We start from the raw sequence: 21,736 nt of genomic DNA on the forward strand, positions 1-21,736 counted from the left end.
TGAAGACGGGGATGCGGGTCCAGGCGTCTGACCCAAGCTTCCTTCCCAAAACAGAAACATGCTTTCCTAGATCCCACAATCTTGAGACCAAACCTGATATGCCTGCTTTAGTGACTCTAAAAGCCCAGACTCTCTGCCCCTTAAACAGGCTCCTGGCCAGCTAGCATTCACCGTCCAGCATAGGATAACCCTCACTACAGAGGGTGGGAACAAAAAAACCTCTAAATTCTTTTCCTGCTGGGAGGGACTTGCACACAGGGCAGCTGTCATACAGCGGAAGGTACGGGCCCAACACACTGGACACTGCTCTAGATGCTACAGCTTTCCCTACTCGTGAAAGAGCAAGCTTCTCTACTGTATGTAAGTTACTGACGCTTAGATCAACTCACTTCTTTGGCGCTGGATCATGGAACTTCTGTTGAGCCATGCTTTTTTCTTCCAGGTTTTCCTTAGTTTTCTGTGAGGCATGTAATTTGTCTCTAACAGAGGAGAGAGAAAAACAATCTGTTTTTTAAAATAAAACACATAAATTGACTCATCAGCCCTGCCTGGGACCTGGCCCAGGAGAAGCTGGCATGTTTCTGGAACTCAGACATCACAGTGCTCATGGCCACCATGAACACCGAGTTGGGACTATGGGGGTGGAAGCAGGTGATGTGGGTCCAGGACCCCTAGCACATTGAGGAGACCGGCTGAACACCTTGGATCAGGCTGTACGTCACCTCAGGAGAGCAGACCCCAAACCATCTGAAACTCAAGCTGGGGAACCCCGAGGATTCCGGCCAGGTCAACTCAGGACCTTGGGTTCTAAGGTCAGACACAGGGCTAGGCTAGCTCCTGTGGGTGCAGACCAACGATGCCTTTAGTGGTGTGGGTGGGGGGCGGGGTCTTCCCTCTGTGAGTTAGATGGGCATCAGGTGAAAAAGTTCAGTTTAGCAAAGTCAGACCTCTGACCTGGACCCACTCCAATGTTGGGCTTCTGCTCACACTTCCATGGAAGCAACTCAAAGCCTTTTGGGGGCCAGACAGAGAAGATAAGGAGCAAAGTGGCCTGGGAGGACTGGAGGGGGGGCGGGGCCTGCGGCGAGGCTCAGTGCATGGTGCCACGTGGGACCTAATGCAGGGCCTGCAATCGGAGCCCTGCTGTCCATGTGGCAGAGCTTCTGATGGCTTTTCCCGAAGGCTCCAGAAGCCCCGGCTCTGAAGCAAAATCTCTTAATTTCTAAATGTGGGAAATCCGTTCACATTTTCAAAAACACAGAAAGGACCAGAGAGACACCTCTTAAACCTTGGGCTGCCAGAGGACACCCCTGCTCCTGGGAGAGGGAGCCTGGACTTCCTGAAGCAGACAGCAAGGCATGCTTTCGTGCTGTGTGTCTAGGAGCCGTACACACAGTGCTCTCTGTACAGCGTCCCCTACTGGGACGCCGGCTTCGGTCCTCTTCCTGCCTCTCCTCACCCATGTGGCCATGACAGCTCACACCCCTGCTTTCCTTGTTTGAAAGTGAGTCCTCGGCATCGAGGCAGCTGCTCAGGATCCTTCGGTCATAAGGTGCCCAGGCCACCCCCCACCTAATATGAGGGCTTTCCAGCGAGTTCACCGCAAAGTGAGCCCCCGTGAAAAGTGATCTCTTGCTAACCACTGGGCCCGTGGTCCCTGACCTGCTCTGCTCCCAGTGCCCTTGTCTTAGCCTCTGTTCTTCTAGTCTGTGTTATTCTGTTCCCACGGCCGTACCCCAGCCCCACAAACTCATGGCCCAACTATCTTAGGGCTGGGGAAGACTTGGCTCAGAGCAGGCTCAGAAAGCCTGCCCAATTCCCTGGCCTCCTGCGGACACTTTCTAAGGCAAAACCGTCATCAGATCATCCCCCAGGGTTCCAGGTCCCAATTCTTCTACTTTCCACCTGCCCAACCTCTGCTCATAATTTTTAGCAGCTGCGTTATAGAGAGCCAACTTCAGGCTACAAACTCTCACTTCTACCCCAAACTGCAGAGCGGTTTTCCATGTCAACCATCCTTGGTAGGTGGCGAGCCCCCTGTAGATGAGCAGATGACTCCGGGAGAACAGTGAGTGGCATCATCAGCCCAGGGAGCTGGGACAGCGCCCCTTGGTCACTGTGACCATGGCCCTCTGTCCCACACTGGCCAGCCATTGCTGATCACAAAGAAGGACAGTCCCAGCAGCACAGCACCGAGGGGTGAAGACCACCCTGGACCCACAAGATGCATCTCAGATTACTTGACTTCCAGACCACAAGGTTTCCAGCACCAAGGCTCTTCCTCCTGCCCTCATTTCTGGCAGCTTCCTAGGCCCTGTACACCAGCATCCCTTAAACACTCACTTCCCAGTGAATCCGACTCCTTAGCGGGCATGGAAGCCTTCCATGGCTGAGCGCTGCCCCCTCCAGCCTTCCCTCCTGCCACTCCCTGCCCCTTCCCTGCACCCAGACCACGCCAAGCTCCACCTTCACATCCCCCACCCTCTCCCCTCCACACACACACACTGGCTAGCCTTCTCCCCATCCGAGGCAGCAGCAGAAGCCCAACTCCTACCACCACGCTTCTTTCTACACCTCCATGGAGCTCCTCAACATCTGTCTGCTGTGCACACAGCTCTGCTCACGTCCCATCACCCCTACTGGTTCCTGGAGACCAGGTAACTGGTTCTGTGCACCTCGTAGGGCCCACACCAAAGCCAGGACTGTCCGCAAAGTGAATGTGGTCAAAGGGAGGACAGCCACTGTGCCCCAACAACCCACTCTCCAGCCCATTATGGGAAAAGCCCACATAGAAAGGGCTCAGCCTGCGAGCTGAAGTCCTTCCCTCGGACCTCTCTGTATCACTGTGGTATTTTTCAAAGTGAACTTCATCCCAAAAGCAGATTAAGAAGCATCTGTCAGGGGGCAGTGTCTCTGAAAAGCCAACAAAGCCAACCACCCCTACTTGCAGAAATCTAGAACCATTCCAGGGTAAAGGAGAGAAGGATGCGCTGGTAAGATGGTCTGTCCCCTTGCCCTGGGGACACCACTGCACCCAGAGGGTTCTCTGCTGCCCAGAATGGTGCTGTCTAGTCCTGGAGCTGGAAGCCACGCCCCCTCTCTTGAAGGGTGAACATCAGCCCACACCCATCCCACGTACTGCTGCTGCTCCTGGTGGTGCTGGTCCTTGTTCTCCATGTCCTTCTGGAGAAGCCTCTGGTTCTGCTCATTCAACCTGTGGACTTGGCTCTGCAGGTGACGGTTTTCTTCCTCCACATTCCTCCTGAGACTGGAGAGCCGCTAAAACACAGATGGACAATGTCTCAAACACCACAGGCTCCCGTGATTCCACTGCTGGGAATCTACTTCCAAAGAAGAAAAAGGCCACATGCACAAACAGGGCCACTTTGGTATTGTCTGTGTCAGCTGGAATGACCAATGCAGCCAATGCCATGGGCATGGCCAAGCCTTCTGCCACTGCACCTTCCAATCAGGCAGCCGTTGGCCACGTGTGGCCGTTGAGCACTGAAAATGCAGCCAGTCTGAGCTGAGACGGGCCATAAGTGCAAAATATATAATAGGTTCTGAGGACTTCATAACAATTTAAAAATTAATGTAAAATTTCTCATTAAAAAGCTGCTGGACACTGTGTCTCAGTTAGTTGAGTGTTTTCCCATGCACCAAGAAATCACCGATATAATTCCTGATCAAGGTATATGCCTGGGTTGCAGGCTCCATTCCCCAGTAGAGGGCATTAAGGAGGCAGCTGATTGATGTTTCTCTCAAAAATCCAATAAAAACATATTTAAAACTCTCATTAATAAGCTTTTGGGGTTACACGTGACATTTTAAATATAATGGTTAAATAAAATAGACCATTATATTAGTCCCACCTGTCTCCTCTTACTTTTTGAATATGGCTACTAGAAAGTTGAGTATCACATGTGGTGGCCTGCATTATATTCCTGTTGGACATCTCTGCTCTAGGCAGGGTTGGCACGCTTTTCCTGTCAAGAGCGAGGTACTAGGGGAGAAACCAAAATGGCGGCATAGTTAAACACCTAAACTGCAGCCTTGCACAACAATTTCAAAAATACAACTAAAAGACAAAACGGACATCATCCAGAACCACAGGAAAGCTGGCTGACTGGAAATCCTACAACTAGAAGGAAAGAGAAAACCACAAGGAAAATCAGAGGAGCTGTAAAAGCCTGAGGTACGGAGACAAGGTTGCGTACATGTGGAGAGGACGGAGCCGGAGAGGACGGGGTGGCTGAGTGCCTGGCTGGCGTTCTCTAGTGGGAAGGAGATAAAAGCTCCAGACTGCACTGAACCCCAGCTCCGACTGCACTGAACCCCAGTTCCAGGTGAGACCCTGGGGACCCAGGCTCATACTGGGGGAATCTGGGCTGTAAGGCTGAAACTCAGGGGAGCTGCGAAAGGCAGAGCTCTGGAGGAGCGCACGTGAATGCGCGCAGAGGACGGACAGTAGACTATGCCGCTGAATTGCCCTAGTGGGAAGGAGACAAAAGCTCCGGACTGCGCTGAACCCCAGTTCCGACTGCACTGAACCCCAATTCCGAGCGAGAATCTGGGAATCCAGATTCACTGGGGGAGAGACTAGATTATTTGGCAGCGGGCGAAACTCCAGGGCGCCTTTCTCTCAGAGGTGCTTGCAGCAAGTAACTAGGGACACTGAGACCCAGGAACCTCATAGGGAGGGGCTGACGGGAAGCCAAGGCTGTAGGTTCCACCCTGAAACTCCGCCCCATCCAAGCTGAGCACAGAGGCTTTTACAATTTTGCAAGTCTAGTCGAATAAGGCTGTCTCCCAGCGTAGACACAGCTGATCCTCACAGCCAATTGGCCTGGAGGTCAACTCCTCCCACTGATACCAACAACAATCAAGGCTTAACTACAATAAGGCTGTACACACAGTCCACAAAGGGCTGCACCAAAAGTGTCCACCTCAGGTAACTGGGGAGGCCGAGCCACTGGCCCATATAGGACAACTAGCACACAAAGCTACCCTACCAACTCAGGGAAGCAGCAAAAATGCGGAGACAAAGAAACAGATAAAAAACCAAAGAAATGGAGGAAAACAAACGACTGGAGATAGAGTTCAAAACCATGGTTATAAGGTTTTTCAAGAATTTCCTAGAAAAGGCCGATAAATTTAGCGAGACCCTCGAGGATATGAGAGAGACCCTCGAGGATATGGAAAAGGACCAACTAGAAATTAAACATACACTGACTGAAATAAAAAATATTATACAGACACCCAACAGCAAACTAGAGGAATGGAAGAATCAAGTCAAAGCTTTGAAATACAAAGAAGCAAAAATCACTCAATTGGAAAAGCTAAAAGAAAAAAGAATCCAAAAATTTGAAGATAGTGTAAGAAGCCTCTGGGACAACTGCAAGCGTACCAACATCAGAATTATGGGGGTGCCAGAAGAAGAGAGAGAGCAAGATACTGAAAACCTATTTGAAGAAATAATGACCAAAATCTTCCCCCACCTGGTGAAAGAAATAGACTTACAAGTCCAGGAAGCACACAGAACCTCAAACAAAAGGAATCCAAAGAGGACCACACCAAGACACATCATAATTAAAATGCCAAGAGCAAAAGACAAAGAGAGAATATTAAAAGCAGCAAGAGAAAAACAGTTAATTACCTACAAGGGAGCACCCATATGATTGTCCGCTGATTTCTCAACAGAAACTATGCAGGCCAGACGGGAGTGGCAAGAAATAGTCAAAGTGATGAGTAGCAAGAACCTACAACCAAGAGTACTCTACCCAGCAAAGTTATCATTCAGAATGGAAGGTCAGATAAAGAGCTTCACAGATAAGAAAAAGCTAAAGGAGTTCATCAACACCAAACCAGTATTATATGAAATGCTCAAAGGTATTCTCTAAGAAGAGGAAGAAGAAGAAAAAGGTAAAGATAAAAATTATGAACAACAAATACATATCTATCAACAAGTGAATCTAAAAATCAAGTGAATTAAAAATCTGATGTACAGAATAAACTGGTGAGTATAATACAATCAGGGGCATAGAAAGGGAGTGGACTGACAACTCTCAGGAGTAAAGGGGTGTGGGGGGTGCGGGAAGAGACTGGACAAAAATCGTACACCTATGGATGAGGACAGTCGGGGGAAGGTAAGGGAAGAGGGTGGGATGGGAACCAGGTGGACGGGAGCTATGGGGGGGAAAAAGAGGAACAACTGTAATAATCTGAACAATAAAGATTTATTAAATTTAAAAACAAAAAAGAGCGAGGTACTAAATATGTTAGGCTTTCCAGGCTGACAGTGGTCTCTGCTGCAACTGTTCAACTCTGTTATTACAGCAGGAAAGGGCCAGAGATAAAATGTACAGGCCTGGGTGTGGCTGTGTTTAAATAACAAACCAAAAATATTTCCTCGTGGACACGGACTTTTAAATTTCATATCACTTTCACTTGCCACCAAATATCATCCTACTTTTGATTTTCCCCAACCATTAAACACTGTGGAAGCTATCCTTGGTTCACAGCCTGACACAAGCAGGTGTGGGGCTGGACCTGAATTTGGGGCTGAGCCTGGCCAGCTCCTGCTCTAGAATATCATCGCGGTTGGTGAGCAGGAAAGTCCCAAGTTTTGGCTTCAGACAAACGGGGTTCCAACCCGCTACTTCAGAGGGACAAGGAAGGGAACCCAGCTCACAAGATCATTGCGAGAATTAAATGAGATGACACAGAGAGCAGAGTGCTTAGCCGAGAGGACGGAAATAAAACAGTATTTGGCTGTTTCCATGCACTGCCCTGACCCTGCAAAAAGCAAAGATCTGATGAAAGGTGTTCTGTAGCACACCGCTGCCAGTCATGGTGTTCATCCCAGCCACATGCCTCTGGCTTCCCCTCCGCCTCTGTGTGACATTCACACACACTCTTTGAGCAGAGATGCCAATGAGGACTCATTCAGACCAGGCTGAGCCCAAGGCGTCAGCCCAGGGAAAAGGCCCATCCAGGGTGCTGTGCCCTCCAGCCCCAGGCCTCACCTGGCAGTGGTTGTCCAGCTCTGTCAGCGAGATGTTCATGCTCTGGAGCTCCTCCCTCTGCCAGTCGCACTGCGCCTGCCAGCTGTTAACTTCAAGCTGCCTGTCATTCAGGAAGCTTTGCAGCTGCTTGGTGTGGGTCTGCAGCTCCTCCTGCTCCCGCTTCAGTCCTTCGCACTGGGCCTGCAGGTGGTTCACCTCCAGCTGTGTGCTCTCCAGGGAGGTTTGGAGCTCCTTGGTGTGGGTCTGCAGCTCCTCCTGCTCCCCCTTCAGCCCCTCATACAGGGCCTGCCAGCGGTTCACCTCCAGCTGTGTGTCATTCTGGGAGGTTTGGAGCTCCTTGGTGTGGGACTGAAGCTCCTCATGCTCCCCCTTCAACCCCTCATACAGGACCTGCCAACGGTTCACCTCCAGCTGTGTGTTCTCCAGGGAGGTTTGCAGCTCTTTGGTGTTGGCGTGCAGCTCTTCCTGCTCCTCTTTTAGCCCCTCGTACAGAGCCTGCCAGTGGTTCACCTCCAGCTGTGTGTTCTCCAGGGAGCTTTGCAGCTCCTTGGTGTGGGCATGCAGCTCTTCCTTCTCCTCTTTTAGCCCCTCGTACAGAGCCTGCCAGTGGTTCACCTCCAGCTGTGTGTTCTCCAGGGAGCTTTGCAGCTCCTTGGTGTGGGCATGCAGCTCTTCCTTCTCCTCTTTTAGCCCCTCGTACAGAGCCTGCCAGTGGTTCACCTCCAGCTGTGTGTTCTCCAGGGAGCTTTGCAGCTCCTTGGTGTGGACATGCAGCTCTTCCTTCTCCTCTTTTAGCCCCTCGTACAGAGCCTGCCAGTGGTTCACGTCCAGCTGTGTGTTCCCCAGGGAGGTTTGCAGCTCCTTGGTGTGGGTCTGCAGCTCCTCCTGCTCCCGTTTCAGTCCTTCGCACTGGGCCTGCCAGTGGTTCACCTCCTGCTGTGTGCTCTCCAGGGAGGCTTGCAGCTCCTTGGTGTGGGTCTGCAGCTCTTCCTGCTCCCCCTTCAGCTGCTGCTGCAGGAAATTGGCCCTGGGGGTGGAGAGACACAGGGACAAGGGCTGAGGAGCACTCCCAGACTCTGCCCCAGTTGTGCAACCTTAATCAAAACTACAACCTCTCTGGGCCTCCGTTTTTCCCATGTGTAAATGAAGGGTTGAACACAATCAGCAGTTTTCAAACTGTGTTCATTGGGGTTCTAGGAGGCTACCACAGTTGCCCCACTGTGGGCTGGGGAGACAGGACAGGCAGGCTCGGCCACCACTTCCACAGAGCATCCCTGTAGAAGTCCTTTCTATGGGAGGCTTTGGCACAGCTGCCTACTTGGAAAAAGGGTTCTTTGATTCAAACACTTAAACATGGAATCAGAACATCTTTGCTCTAAGACGCTATGTCTATGCCTAGCTCTTCCCCCCAATTCCAAGCTCCTTTCTATTTTCAACACCTGAAATAAACAAAATAGGAGGTTCTACAGTGTTATATAAGTTCACTGAAATTATCACCAGCATCATCATCATTACCCAACTGGGATTCCTGATGGAAGATTTAGACTAAAAAGCTCCTAAGTCCAGAGGCTCATGGACTCAATTTGAAACAGGTGTGTGAAGTTTGGCCCACACAGCTTTTTGTTTGTTTGTTTGTTTGTTTGTTTTGTTTAAATTTCTTTATTGATTAAGGTGTCACATATTTGTCCTCATCCCCCCATTCCCATCCCAAACCCATCCCTACACATGCCCCCAACCCCCTGTTGTCTTTGACCACTGGTTAGGCTCATATGGATGCACACAAGTCCTTTAGTTGATCTCTCCCCTCTATCCTCTCCTTGTTCTTGGTTTGGAAAGAAAAGGAAGAGGGAAGAGGGGGTAGGAATCCCCAGGGGCGCTGGGACCCAATGTGGATGTCTGGATTCCCTGAGCTGGGATTAGCTGGACACACCCTTCTCCCCGGGGACCCTCCTCCCCATCAGTCTTCAGCCACACCAACTCCACATCACTGAGGGTGATGGTGGATTTACATCTCTTCACGGTGAATCAGTGGGACCAGAGGAAACCCGAAGGGCCAGAGTGAAGGGGGGACAGGAGCCCCGGGGAGCCTGCCAGTCACACACCAGCCGCAGGCACGCACCTGTCACTTAGCGCCTTGCTCTGCAGTTCCAGGGTCCGATGCAGCAGTGTCTTCTTCCGGCTGTACTCGTCCCTGAGGGCCTCGTGCTCCCCAGACAGGTGCTCGTGGAGCGCCCCCAGGCAGGCATGGTCCCGCTGCAGAGCCTCGTGGGCTGCCTCCAGCTGCTGGTGCTGCTCCTGCAGGGTCTCAAGCTCCCTCTTTGTGGCCGCCTGCTGGTGCTGGAGCTGCATGTTCTGTTCCCTGAGCACAGTGAGCGAGGCACTCTGGGAGCTCAGAGTGGAATGTTCCACCTGCCAGGAGGGATGAGGGATGATGCCTCATCATGGAACAGGCCCAGGGGAACCACAGGCTCTGGATCCCCACATCCGCACACGCAGTGAGGGGCCAAGATGGGGTCAAGTGCAGATACCAAAATAGCAGGACCCTCAGGCGGGCAAAACCCAGCCGTGCTGAGGACAGTTCTTCAGCACTTAAGGAACTGCTCTGGGAGGGTCCATGGCATAAAAGGACTGTCACATGGACCTAAGCTTAGTCCTGGGCCCCTCTCTGCACATGTGACTTTCTTGGGCAATTTATGCCCTTTCTCTGGATAAGCTCCTTGGGTTCCTTCTTTAACTACTTTGAAAAGTACAAAGAAAATCAGTAAGGATATAGAGTACCTGAACAGCACTATCAACCCATGTAACCGATATTTACAGAACACCCATCCCACAGCATTCAAACTCTCAGAAAGATGACCGGAGATGAATCCGTCCTCACTCATTCTGAGGCCAGAATTACCCTGGTGTCCAGCTGCGTGTCCCGCTCCAGACCCTCGGGCTGCAGGGGGTCCAGAGACTTCTGCAGCCTCTGGTTCTCCAGCAACAGGCCCTGGCTCTCCCGCTCCAGGGCACAGACCCTCTCGGGGGCCGTCATCACGGCGCTGACCTCCGTGGCCAGCTTCTCGTTCTCCTCCTGCAGCCGGTGCAGCTCCTGCTCCAGCTCCTGTGCCCGCGCCGCCTGCTCCTTCACCTGATCCAGCTCTAGGCCCAACTGCTGCCGCTCCCACTCCAGCTTGCTGACTTGGCTGCTTGTCTCGATCACCGTCTGCTGGAGGACTTTGTTTTCATTCTCCATGTCCTCCACACGGGCCTCACTGCTGGCCTGTGAACTCGCCTGCAGCGAACGCACCACTTGTTCAAGATCCTTGATCTGCAGGAAAACACAATGGAAATGACACAGGTGTGATGTCAGTCCAAACTGGGGGCCTAACGTGTGGGCTTGGAACGAAAATCTCATCATGGACCCAAAGAACGTCCTAACCTTTCCCAGACGCCTGATATGGACACAAGGTGAAGGGCACGAGATCCCCACCTAGAAAGTTCAAATCTAAACACATTCACAGCAGCTGATGATTTAGAAACAGAAACCACAGCTCCTCTTACTTAAGACAATGACAGTGACTTCCTTGGTGCTTTTTATCCTGGTCCACAAGGACCCAACGAGCTGGCCGCCCACCCCTAATGCAGCTTCTCACAGACATTGCACATGATCTTATCTGTGCTGTGAATGCTCACCTGCCTCCACACCCAGCCTCTAGCATCACTAGCTCCTTCTCACCCTCCCAGCTCAGTGTGATTGATTGACAGCTCCTCAGGGAAGCCCTGCACCAGGATCTAAATGTCCTGCACCTAACAAGACTTTCCCTGTACCCATGAATATTCCCTCAATAGCACATCTGAAGTCACCTGGCTTGTCACCTGTCATTCAGCCTGCTAGACTGCAAGCCATATCGGGGGAGGGTGGACGCATGTCTCTTAAGTCTACACAGCACCATTCCAAGCCCCCTTTTTTGTCTACTAGAGAAGCTGAAGAACCTAAGTACCTGATACCCAGCCTCCCTTGCAGCTAGGGTTAGTCAGGTGTCAGGTGAGGACAATGAGATGTCCACAGAGGGTACTGGGAGGCGTTCCCTCTGTCTCTTCACCCTCCACATTCTTCCTGCCCACTTCTTGGGGAGGTACAACAGCCACTGCCAAAACTGGCAGAGCAGGAAGAGAGAAGCCTGGCTCCAGGGTGGCGTCCCTGAGCCGCTGCCCCAACACTGGGCTGCCTAGTTTGGACTTCCTGTAGTGTGAGGTGGACCAGCCCTGGAGGTTTGCCTGGGCTCAGAGCGTGAAGCTGGACATTTGAAGGCGGATCTTTGTCCTGCAGGTTGTCCCATGAGCTGCAGGACATTAAGCAGCATCCTAGCCTCTCCCACCACAGCCAGCAGCACAGCCAGGAACACAGCCATGAGCATCCTCCCCTCTCCTCCCCCAAGTCATAACAATCATAAACAAGATGGACAGTGTTGCCCAGCCAGTGTGGGTCAATGGTTGAGCATCAAACTATGAACCAGGAGGTCACAGTTCAATTATCTGTCAGGGCACATTCTCAGGAGCTGGTTAGACCCCACTAGGCAGTGTGCAGGAGGCAGCCAATCAATGATTCTCTCTCATCTTGATGTTTCTCTCTCTCTCTCTCCGTCTCTCTCTCCCTCTCCCTCTCCCCCTCTCCCTCTCCTCTCATTCTCCCTCTCCCTCTTCCTTTCTCTCTGAAATAAATAAAATAGATTAAAATAAAAACCAAAAGGATTGCCAGTGTTCCTGGGGGGCAAAATCTTTCCCCACCCCCTGCTGTGGCTGGACTTGCTGGTCTGAGCTGCAGCTGAGGGAGGAAACTGGTAGCCCAGGAATCACTGCTGGATTCCCAGGACGTGGCTGTGATCCTAGACTCGGCCTCTTGCAGGCTGGGGTACCAGGGGAGGCATGGCGCTGGAGGGCCTACCTCCTGGGCTTTCTCAGACTTCAGGATCTCTATGTCACGGAGCAGCTGTTCTCTCTCCTCCACCAGCTCCTCACTGAGGGTCTCCAGATCCTGACTGGTCTGCTTTTCTCTTTCCATCTGGACCCGCAAGTCTTCAATCTGCAGAGCCAAAGACCCAGCCCATGCAAAAGTCAGTTTCAGGAAGTGAACTTTGTTTTAAAGCAAACCCACAACCTGTCAGCCCCAGAGAACACTTTATCAGGTCTTTTCTGAGGGGGAAATCTTCCTGCCCACTTCTTAGGGAGGTACAACAGCCACTGCCAAGACTGCAGAGCAAGAAAGGGGAAGACTGGGGCCTGGATGGTGTGCCTGGGCCCCAACCCCAGCACTGGGCTGCCTACCCTGGGCCTTCTTAGACTGTGAGGTGGATCAACCCTGGCGGTTTGCCAGGGTTCCTAATGATGTTGGGCATTTGGAGCAGGATCATTCTTTGTCCTGCAGGCTGTCCCATGTGCAGCAGGACATTTAGCAGAATACTGGCCGCTCCCCACAAAAGCCAGGAGCACCTCCCCTCTCCTCCCCCAAGTCATCCCCATCAAAAACAAGATTGCCAGTGTCCCTGGGGTCAATTACTGTCCCCACCCCCTGTTGTGACTGGAATTGCTGGTCTGAGCTGCAGCTGAGGGAGGAAACTGGTAGCCCAGGAATCACTGCTGGATTCCCCGGACATGGCTGTGATCCTGGACTCGGCCTCTTGCAGGCTGGGGTGCCAGGGGAGGCATGGCGCTGGAGGGCCTACCTCCTGGGCTTTCTCAGCCTTCAGGGTCTCTATGTCACGGAGCAGCTGTTCTCTCTCCTCCACCAGCTCCTCACTGAGGGTCTCCAGATCCTGACTGGTCTGCTTTTCTCTTTCCATCTGGACCCGCAAGTCTTCAATCTGCAGAGTCAAAGACCCAGCCCATGCAAAAGTCAGTTTCACAAAGTGAACTATCTTTTAAAGCAAACCTGGAACCTGTCAGCCACTTGGAACACTTTATCAGGTCTTTTCTAAAGAGAAACCCTTCCTGCCCACTTCTTGGGGAGGTACAATAGCCACTGCCAAGACTGCAGAGCAGGAAGGGAGAAGCCTGGGGCCTGTGAGGTGTCCCTAAGCCGCTGCCCAGGTCAGGCCTACTTGTGCAGTGAGCTCCCCACACCCTTGACCATCACCTCTCAGCCCACGGTGTGCACGTTCAGCTCATGGTAGCGAAAAAGACATGGACACCAATCGGTCAGCTTCCTTTCCATCTTTCCACTGCTCACTCTCACTGCTTCCACACCCCACTGCCACCCAGGCCAGACCACCTCCGTCCTGCCTGCACGACTGCCCAATCAGTGGCCCGACACAGAGCTCTTCTGCGGGACCCACCAGTGCCCACTCCCTGACCATGAACTGCCTGGACCCGCACGTCTCCCACTCTGTGCCTGACACCTGACCACCGTGATGGACGCAGCTTCAGACTCAGGGTGGGACCTGAGGTGGGACTCCCAGGCGAGGCCCGTGCTGCTGTCCCTTCCCACTGACACAAACTCATGATCACCCGGGAGGTGAAAGGGTTGCTCCCTGCTAACAATGTGACCACGAGCGGTTTCCGTAACTGACAGGGCCAGCAAGCAGCAGGCATGGGCACCCGCTTCTGTCAGGGCGAAGTGCTCAGCACACACCTGGCAGGTGGCAGGTCCAACAAGAGCTGACCCTCCTGAGAGCGCCGGCCCCTCCCACCCTCAGAGCTTCTGACACAGTCCATCTGGGCTGGGGTTCAAGAACCTGCATTTGGACTTGTGACCCTGATGCTGCTGGTTTGGGATGACGGCTCTAAAACTAAAACAGAGGATCCCCACCATCGGAGATCAGGTGGTTCTTAGAGCTTTCAAACACCCCAGACCTCAGGCCACTGACTAGAACATCTGGGGGCAGGACCTTCAAATGCCCATCGATCACGTGAGCAGCAGGACCAAGAGCCTGCTCCTTCCCCTGGGTGGGGGCGGCCTGGCACAGGTAGGTTCACAAACTCCCGGAAGGACCGCTGCTCTAATGCCAGCTCTGCCTACTTCTCCTGGGCCGAGGGCCGCCCTGCCTTATCCCACAAGTCTGGGCACAGTCTCCAGACTCCTCCGGAAGCAGCAGGCAGCCAGCTTCTTCCCCATGAGGGGGAGGGTCAGGCACAGTGGGGCTCATATTCGTGCCCTCACATCACCCTGTGGGCATATCCAGCCCCCTGCCCCAACATGGGGACACAAGGACGGGGCAGCCCCACACAGCCAGAACCAATAGCAAAAGGCGCTGTAATGTGCCACGTGTCTGAGTCTTTCTCACAAGTAAGAACATCCTTCTTCTCCTTCCTCATTGCTGCCCCACTTCCTAGCACCAGGTCTGGGCTCAGCAGGGAAGCAGGCATCTGCCCTGCTGGCAGCCCCTGCTCAAGAGCCGGCCCTGAGGAGGAAGGCCCTGCACAGCAGTCACCCACCCTCATTCAGAGAAGGGCACCAGGCCAGGGAGTCCAGTGATCTGCCCAGAGCCCCACGGCGAGGATGCCATAGAACCGAACACAGGGTAGTGGGCCGACCCAGGTCTGCTCTCTCAGTCAGGGCCTGGGGTGTATGGACCTCCAACCTCCTACCTTGTTCACCCCCTCCCAGTCTTACTGTTAATCCTTCTCCCCTGCCGCCTCTTCTCTCCCAGTGAAAGGAATGTTATGTCCAACCTTTGTATATCTGGCGTGGCTGCTTCTGCTCTGAAGATGTGACAGCCCCATGTCCCACCCTCCCCTGATGGACACCCCCATCTTTCTCTGTCTGCTTCTTTTTGCCCTGGAACTGGAACCCTCATTCCTGTCCTTCCCTGAAGGCCCTCCATTCCCCTAGGGAGCGCTCACTGGGCTGAGATGGGTTTGCGTCCTTGGGCCGAGGGCTCCAGTGGGGAGGCTCCAGGTCCCCAGAGCACATGGGTGGGTGCCAGGGGCCTGCCTATCAGCCCCTGTGCTGCGCTTGTGTTCCCACAATAGGCCCCAAAGGGCTGCCCTCTTCCTCTCTAAACCAGGATTCCGGGCTGAAGGAATGAACTCTTAGGCTGTCAATGCAAAGTGAGGGTGGGGCAGGTACCTTCTCTCAGGTCCTCCCTTAGAGAAGGGTCGTGAGTTACAGGGAAGGACGTGAACTTCGGCAATTACGGTTTACACAGACCAAAGCGAGCCTACAGCCTGGGCGACACTGGGCGGTGGGAGAGCTGAGCTGGCACCAGGGGGCCTGGGACTCCAGCCCGCCTGTCCTGGCTGACGCTTGTACCTCCTCAGACACCTCCCAGAGGGTCATGTTTTCTGGACGTGTTCGAGGCTGGGCCTGCCCTGGCTCCAGGTGAGGTCAATGTCAGGCCATGTCCCCTGTGATGCTCATCTGATAGCCCAGATGCACCATCGATCCAACATGAGGGAGGACCCATGATGCAGCCAGGCTCGGGGGAGAAAGCCCAACCAGCCCCACTGGGCCAGGACAGATGCAGTCAAGTCCGAGCAGGTGGAGCAGGACAGGGAGGAGCAGCAGAAGGGCCTCCTGGCAGCAGATAAAGGAAGGCACTGGTCTGGGAACTGCGGCCCCTCCCTCCCACCAGGGGCTCAGAGCCCAAACTGGCCTCCAAGGGCTGTGGCAGCATTGTCAAGGTGTCCTACAGGGACCTGATCCAGAGAGGAGACAGGGGATGGGACCCGAGAGACAGGGCTAAGGAGTCATGTGGGGAGGCGGCTCCCCCCGCCAGTCCTGTGTGCGGAGGAGGGACCCGAGTGGGCCTGGAGGCATGAGAAGCGTCAGTGGTCATCGGTCAGGCCTGCCAGGAGCTGGGCCAGAGGCTACAGCACAGGCCTCTGCGGCTCACCCGTGAGGACCCGCCCCGTTGGAGGTTCTCGTCTTTCTAAAGGTCAAGCCTTTCTATCTCGGCCAAGGTCGGCTGCCATTTAGAGACATTCCTTGTGCCTGGCCCAAGTGAATCTAACACCCAGACTGTCAGGTGGCTTCCCTGTGCTGTGCTGTGCGGAGAGACATGGCGTGAGGAGGGTTTCCTCCTGAACCACAGACAGGACACACAGTGCCTCAAAGGACGAGAAGCGTGAGTCACCGAAACTCATACATCCCACAAGAAGCCTGGAGAAACCACTTCACAGGAGGAGGGGCGGTCCCAAGCCTCCCCAGAGATTAAGTTCCAGCAGAGCTGTGACCATGGGACCCAGGTCTCAGGTCTGCAGCCCATGTCCCTCCCATTGCCGGGGCAGCCTCAGCAAATGCGCTCGCAGGACCCCCGCGCAGGTCGGGACAGACACCCAGACACCTGAAAGCACCAGTCCTGCCAGGCAGTCAACAAGCAAGATCATTCTTGCACCTCCCTCATGCGGAATCCGGCCACCGGTCAAGGTGTGCTCAGAGCCCACGACGCAGCTGTGTCACCCGCAGTGGCTACGTGTACTGAGGGCTCTGACCCAGAATGACCTGCACAGGAAGGCTGTCACTAGCCTCTCAGGGCCCTTCTTCCCGTGTCAATGTGAATGGGGTCCTGGTAACTGTAGGATGAACTGGCTGGTGAGCCTGTCTGTCCTCCTAGATGTCTGTTCTACTGCGCTACTGGGAAGACCTGGGTTGTCCAGAAAGGCAGTGCAGTCCAGCCATCTCTCCTTCCTCCCCGCTCGACCGAAAGGAGAGTGAGCACTGCGCTCCTGTCACCAGCAGCCATGCCCTGAGATGGCCACCCATGTCGTCTACACACCAGCGTGTCTTCCCTCGCTGCTTCTCTCCCGGGCCCACCTGGTGTTTTCTGTTTTGTTTTGATTTGTTTTGTTTTTTCAATATATTAAAAAGTAACAATACAAAAATGCTATAGTTATTGAAATGGGTCCAATTATAGGAAGGAGTGAATTTGTACAAACTAGTTCTATAATTAAAAGGAAACATCTTGATACAAAAAAGTTTTAACAGGATTTAAAATTTTTTAAATCAGTAAGTGTGTAAGACTTAACTCTTTCAAATGTTCAAACAAAAAGACAACATGTACAATCCCTATAATAAAATGTACACATACCCGGGGCACTTTAAAAATTGTAAATTTTTAAAGTTTGAGTAATAGGGGCAGCACTTAAAGGCTGTGTGAACCTTTTCCCAAACAAGCATACTTCTGGCAAGTCATGTTATCTGACTCTGCATTTGCATTTTTGTTCTTCCTAAAAAGGAGACTTTACTAACACTGAATTTTTAATTTAAAAAAGTACATTTAGAGATATTTAAATAACTTCAGTTATTTAATGAGAAAGTTCTAAAATTTTAGAATGAAATAGGAAGTGAAGATTTACACTGGATATCCAATTAGGGCAAAACCCAAAGAGCAAGTCAATGAACTTAGGTTCTCCATGAAGTTAAACAATATGATTAATCCCAAACTTCACCAATGTTAGTAAAACCAATCATTGAAATTCCATTTTCTCATTTGTTAACAAAATACTAGTATATTTTAGACTATCAACTTGAATGTTTTCTATTATAGACACAAAATGTGATTCACTAATAAGCAGGTTCTTGCAATACAATAGATAATAGCTCATTAAAATATTTGCTTTATGATACAACCAATACATATAACATGTGCCTTCCTCAATTTCTAAAACGATTAGGAATCGTGGAACTTTCTTTTGCATAAAACACTTTCCTCTTCATGAAATCCTGAGGTGAAAGTCTATCAAAGTAAAATTGTAAGAACAAGTCTTCTCATTTCTGTATTAGACTATAGCTATATGTTCAAATATTTTATAAAGAAATGTGGCAACTTATAAAACTGCTCTCTACAGTTTGAACAACACATTCCCAGACCAACTTAGTCCAAAGGACCTAGGATGACTCTATGAAAACAATGTCCTTTGGACACTTGTTAGCTCCGAGATGAATGCCACTTCCCAGCTCTACTGCTGTCTCTTCTGCTATCATGGCCATGGCTCCAGCCATCGCGATTCCTGTCTGCATAGAAGTCATCACCTCCGTGTCCTCTGTAATGCTGCTCACGGCTGTAGTGTCTGTCTACTAGGGAGGGATGAGGGCTCTGCCTGGCTTTACGCAGTGATGATGGTGTATCTTGACACCATTTGGGAGCTTGGAGACTCCTTATAACTATGATTATGTGACTGAACTGATGGGGAAAATCCTGATCGATCAAGATGTGGAGAACCCAATTTCCTGCCATATGACCTCTGTCTCAAAACGTTGTTCATCCCTGGTTGATTCTGAAATTTTTCTGGAGAAGAGAAAGATCTCTGAATGACCTGTGGTGATGGAGTCATGTTATCCACAGTCCTTTCATGTCTGTTAGGAGATGGAGAGGCAGGGCTTGAATTTCCAACATGATACTGGGAATATGACAAAACAACCTCCTGCGAGGCATGGCTGCTTCCTGATCTAAACTGAAAGTTGATGGGCCTTCCAAAAAGCTTTATTCCATTAAGGAGATTCATGGCCTAAGGAACAGACACTCCCTGTTTGAAATTCACAAATGCAAACTGCTTTGGTTTACCATCCTTATCTGCTGGGATTTTCACCTGCATCACTGGCCCAGCCTGGTGCAAAGGCTGGGAAAGGAGCTCCTGGGTCACTTTAGTGTCTAGGTAGCCCACTAAGAGAGTAGGATCCGCTTCCACAGCCATAGCCCTCATCTTGGCATCGCCCCTCCCAGGAGAGGCCCAGGGGTCCTCACTGAAGCGACCACTGCGCATTCTCCAAAGCTCATGTCCTCCTGCTCCCAGCTGTTGCCCACATAAGTGTCAGTCACGCTCGCTCCCGCCTGGTGTCAAGTGTACTGACGGAGTGTGCAAGATCCGAGGAGAGCGCTGGTTGAAGGCCATGGCTCCCAGGAAGGCTCGCGGGGCAGGCTGTCTCCATGCTGGTCATGGTCTGGACTGACCTGGGAGCGCGGAGGCCTCCCTGGGCCCAGGGATGTGAGGCAGGTACAGCGGCCGCGTTTGAAGATGGCCCTGAACCACGTGTCCCTGTGCACTGGGGACCCAGGGAATGCGGTGGCCCATCGCGCTCCCCTCAATGGCCACAGCCCGCTGGCTTCAGCACTGGCGAAGGTCTCTGGAGACAGCGCCCTCCTGGCCAGGCCCAAGGTGACCCACCGGGGACCTCCTCCTCCACAGAAGACACAGCTCGGCTTCCAGACCAGAGCCCTGGGCAACTGGCAGCAGCTGGAGCCCACCTTGCTCAGTGAAGGGAAAGGACCAGAATGGGCAGTGCCAAGGCCACAGGCGAGATTCTCCCTCTACCGGATCCCCATGGAACTGCACCTGCTGCAGAGCTCTAGGTGCGGGATGCTGTGAGGGTGACCCTACTGCTGTGTGACCCTGGGCTGCATTTCGGCCCTGCCCGGTGCTTCCCAACAGGGCGCTGCTCTCCTTTCCTTAGGCACTTACCACAAGCTGGACCCTTTGCCTGCACTGACTCACACCATCCTCACCACACCTACTAGGGGGGTACATCGCTAACCCATTTCACAGATGAAGGCAGCGAGGCACACAGAGCTCCATCGGGTGCGGTCTCACTGCTGCAGGGACACCTCATGCTGCCTCGTGACGCCTCTCCAGGAGGACTCCTGTCCCCTCCCATAATGGTGGCTGCACTGGACTCTGCCTTTCCCCCAGCTGCGCATGCCCACCGACCCCTGAGTGCTCCACCTGGCCTCGTCCATGCCCCTAGGTTCCGGCCACCACCCACGGTACCTGCTTGCTGAGCTGCTGGTTCTCCTTCTCCAGCTCCCCGCGCTGGAGGCTGCTCTCCTGCAGGGCCAGGGAGGCATCCCGCAGCCCCTGGATGGTGCCCTGGAGGCTCTGCTTCTCTTTGTCCAGCTTCAGGAAGCAGCTGGAGGCTGAAGAGCAAAGTGGAGTCAGGGCCCAGAGTCCAGGGGCCTCAGCTTCTGCTCTCTGCCCCCGGCCCCGAGCCAGCCATCACCCCGAGCCCTAGATTTGGGGGGCCGGGATGCTCAGCTGGATGCCCTCCCTTTTTCCCAGGGTGCTGTTTCTGTCCGCATCTGAGGGCTCCTTGGGCGGTTATGGCCCCTCTGCTGGCTCAGCTGGGTTTGTCAGGGAAGCAACCAGAGCTTTAGAAGGAAGCAGGTGACGGTGGAGAAGCCAATGCAAAAGTACAAGATGATGGAACTGCTGGATCCACTTTTTACAAAGTTATAACCTGACCATCAAGTCAAGGATTTCACAAACTAACAGAGATGGCAAAGAGAGTGCATTCTCTGTGCCAGCCTCAGAGTGATGGGAGTCCAAGTGGCTCAGCCGAGGGTGTAGGGGGGACACGATCATTAACCCGCATGTCTGTGAGTGGTAGAGGCAATGGGGCGCATATGCGCAGTACTCTCCATCTCTGGGTAAGGTCCTTCAGACAGAGATTTCATTTTGTAAGTTCACAATTGCATTGAAAAAGAATGAGATAGTATATTTAAGCTGCTTTAAAAATTCTAAGCGAGATCAAAACATAAGGTAAAGCCAGAAAAAGGCAGATTTCCTCCTGTGCTTTGAAACAGCTTGAATGAGGAACAGAAAAGAGAGCACAGACCTGAGGAGAATGGGAGTTCTCGGCCCCTCCCTGCCACGAGCAGGTGCGTGACTTTGGGTAAGTCCCGGGGCTTGTTCAGGAGGAAAACATGAATGCATGAGGGGTCAGGGCTGTTCCCTCAGCTGTCCCTCCAGGGCCACACACTCAGCCCTGGGAGCCTTATCGCACTGTACTGCTAACAGGGCTGCTCATGAGCACCCCAAGAAGCAGAGCAGTGGGCATCTTTGGGTAAGACAAGGGCGATAAGAACAGCCATCCTTTGTTGGCGCCCGTGGGCCAGGCACAGCCTAACTCTTCACTGTCTCCTCACAAGATACCCATAGTAATCCGGTGAGGCAGCTTCATTGCCCCATTTTGCAGATAAGAAAATTGAGGTTTAGGAGAGGTCACTAGGCTAACAAGTAGAGAGCCAGGACTTTAAACCAGGCCTTTCTGACTCAAGAAGCCACCACACCAACCACACCAAAGTACATTCACGCTGTGTTCGTGAGCTGACAGCTAAGCAGTAGGAGTTGGGAACACCAAGAAGTCAGTCACCGACCTGAAAGGGCTCACTAGCTACACTGAGCATCTGACTCAGGGAGGCTTTGCAACCCCATCAGCCACCCTGATGGTGTCTAACTGAAGCACATTTGGTCTGAGCCAGTCCCTGCCAGCGGCACCGCTTGTGTGTCCCACCAGGGGGCAGTGGTGCTCCCCAGGAACCTGAACTCCCAGAGCCTGGGTTCCCAGGAGTGGGGAGACACCAAACCACAGAAAGAACTAACTCCCACACTGACTCCTGGTTCAATGAACTGATTTTAGGCTTGGAGCAGATGGGAGGCCTTGAAGAGAAGGAATACCCAGCTGCTTTCAACAGCCTTTCCATGACGCTTAGGAATGTTGCTCAGAATTGAAAAAGCAGCTCCTCCCCAAACCAGCCACAGGCCCTCCTGGCTCTGCAGAGCTCTAAGAGAGCCTTCACCTGCACTCTCAGGTGCACGCGTGTGATTGTTGGACACGGGAACTGGCCTGTTGCTTGCAGGGTGCTGAGGCTCCTGCTGCACAGTTGGCTGCCCCACCCACCTTCCCTGGCCAACCCCACACCTCCTCCGGGGGCTGGGAGGGGGCAAATGCCAGAGGGAGAGGAAGAGGCCTGGGTCCCCTGAACAGCAGCCACTGAGCAGCCCCTGCCCAGGAAGAA

At 52.9% G+C, this 21,736-nt stretch overlaps 1 protein-coding gene and 1 pseudogene across 2 annotated transcripts; one reads left to right on the forward strand and one right to left on the reverse strand.

Moving 5' to 3' along the window:
- Window positions 1–18,049: 18,049 nt before the first annotated feature.
- Window positions 18,050–18,647, reverse strand: LOC307111720 (RNA-binding protein 7-like; annotated as a pseudogene). Its single transcript has one exon. The product of its transcript is annotated as an RNA-binding protein 7-like (transcript).
- A 312-nt stretch (window positions 18,648–18,959) lies between these two features.
- LOC307111962 (uncharacterized protein C11orf71-like) lies at window positions 18,960–19,310 on the forward strand (the record flags this gene model as incomplete). The annotated part of the gene is made up of 1 exon (XM_079792233.1): window positions 18,960–19,310. The coding sequence occupies one exon, from the start codon at window positions 18,960–18,962 to the stop codon at window positions 19,308–19,310; it is 351 nt and encodes a 116-aa protein (XP_079648359.1).
- Between the last annotated feature and the right edge of the window lie 2,426 nt (window positions 19,311–21,736).

Source organism: Cnephaeus nilssonii (assembly GCF_951640355.1).
Source record: "Cnephaeus nilssonii genome assembly, chromosome: 15".
Lineage (NCBI taxonomy): Eukaryota > Metazoa > Chordata > Mammalia > Chiroptera > Vespertilionidae > Cnephaeus > Cnephaeus nilssonii.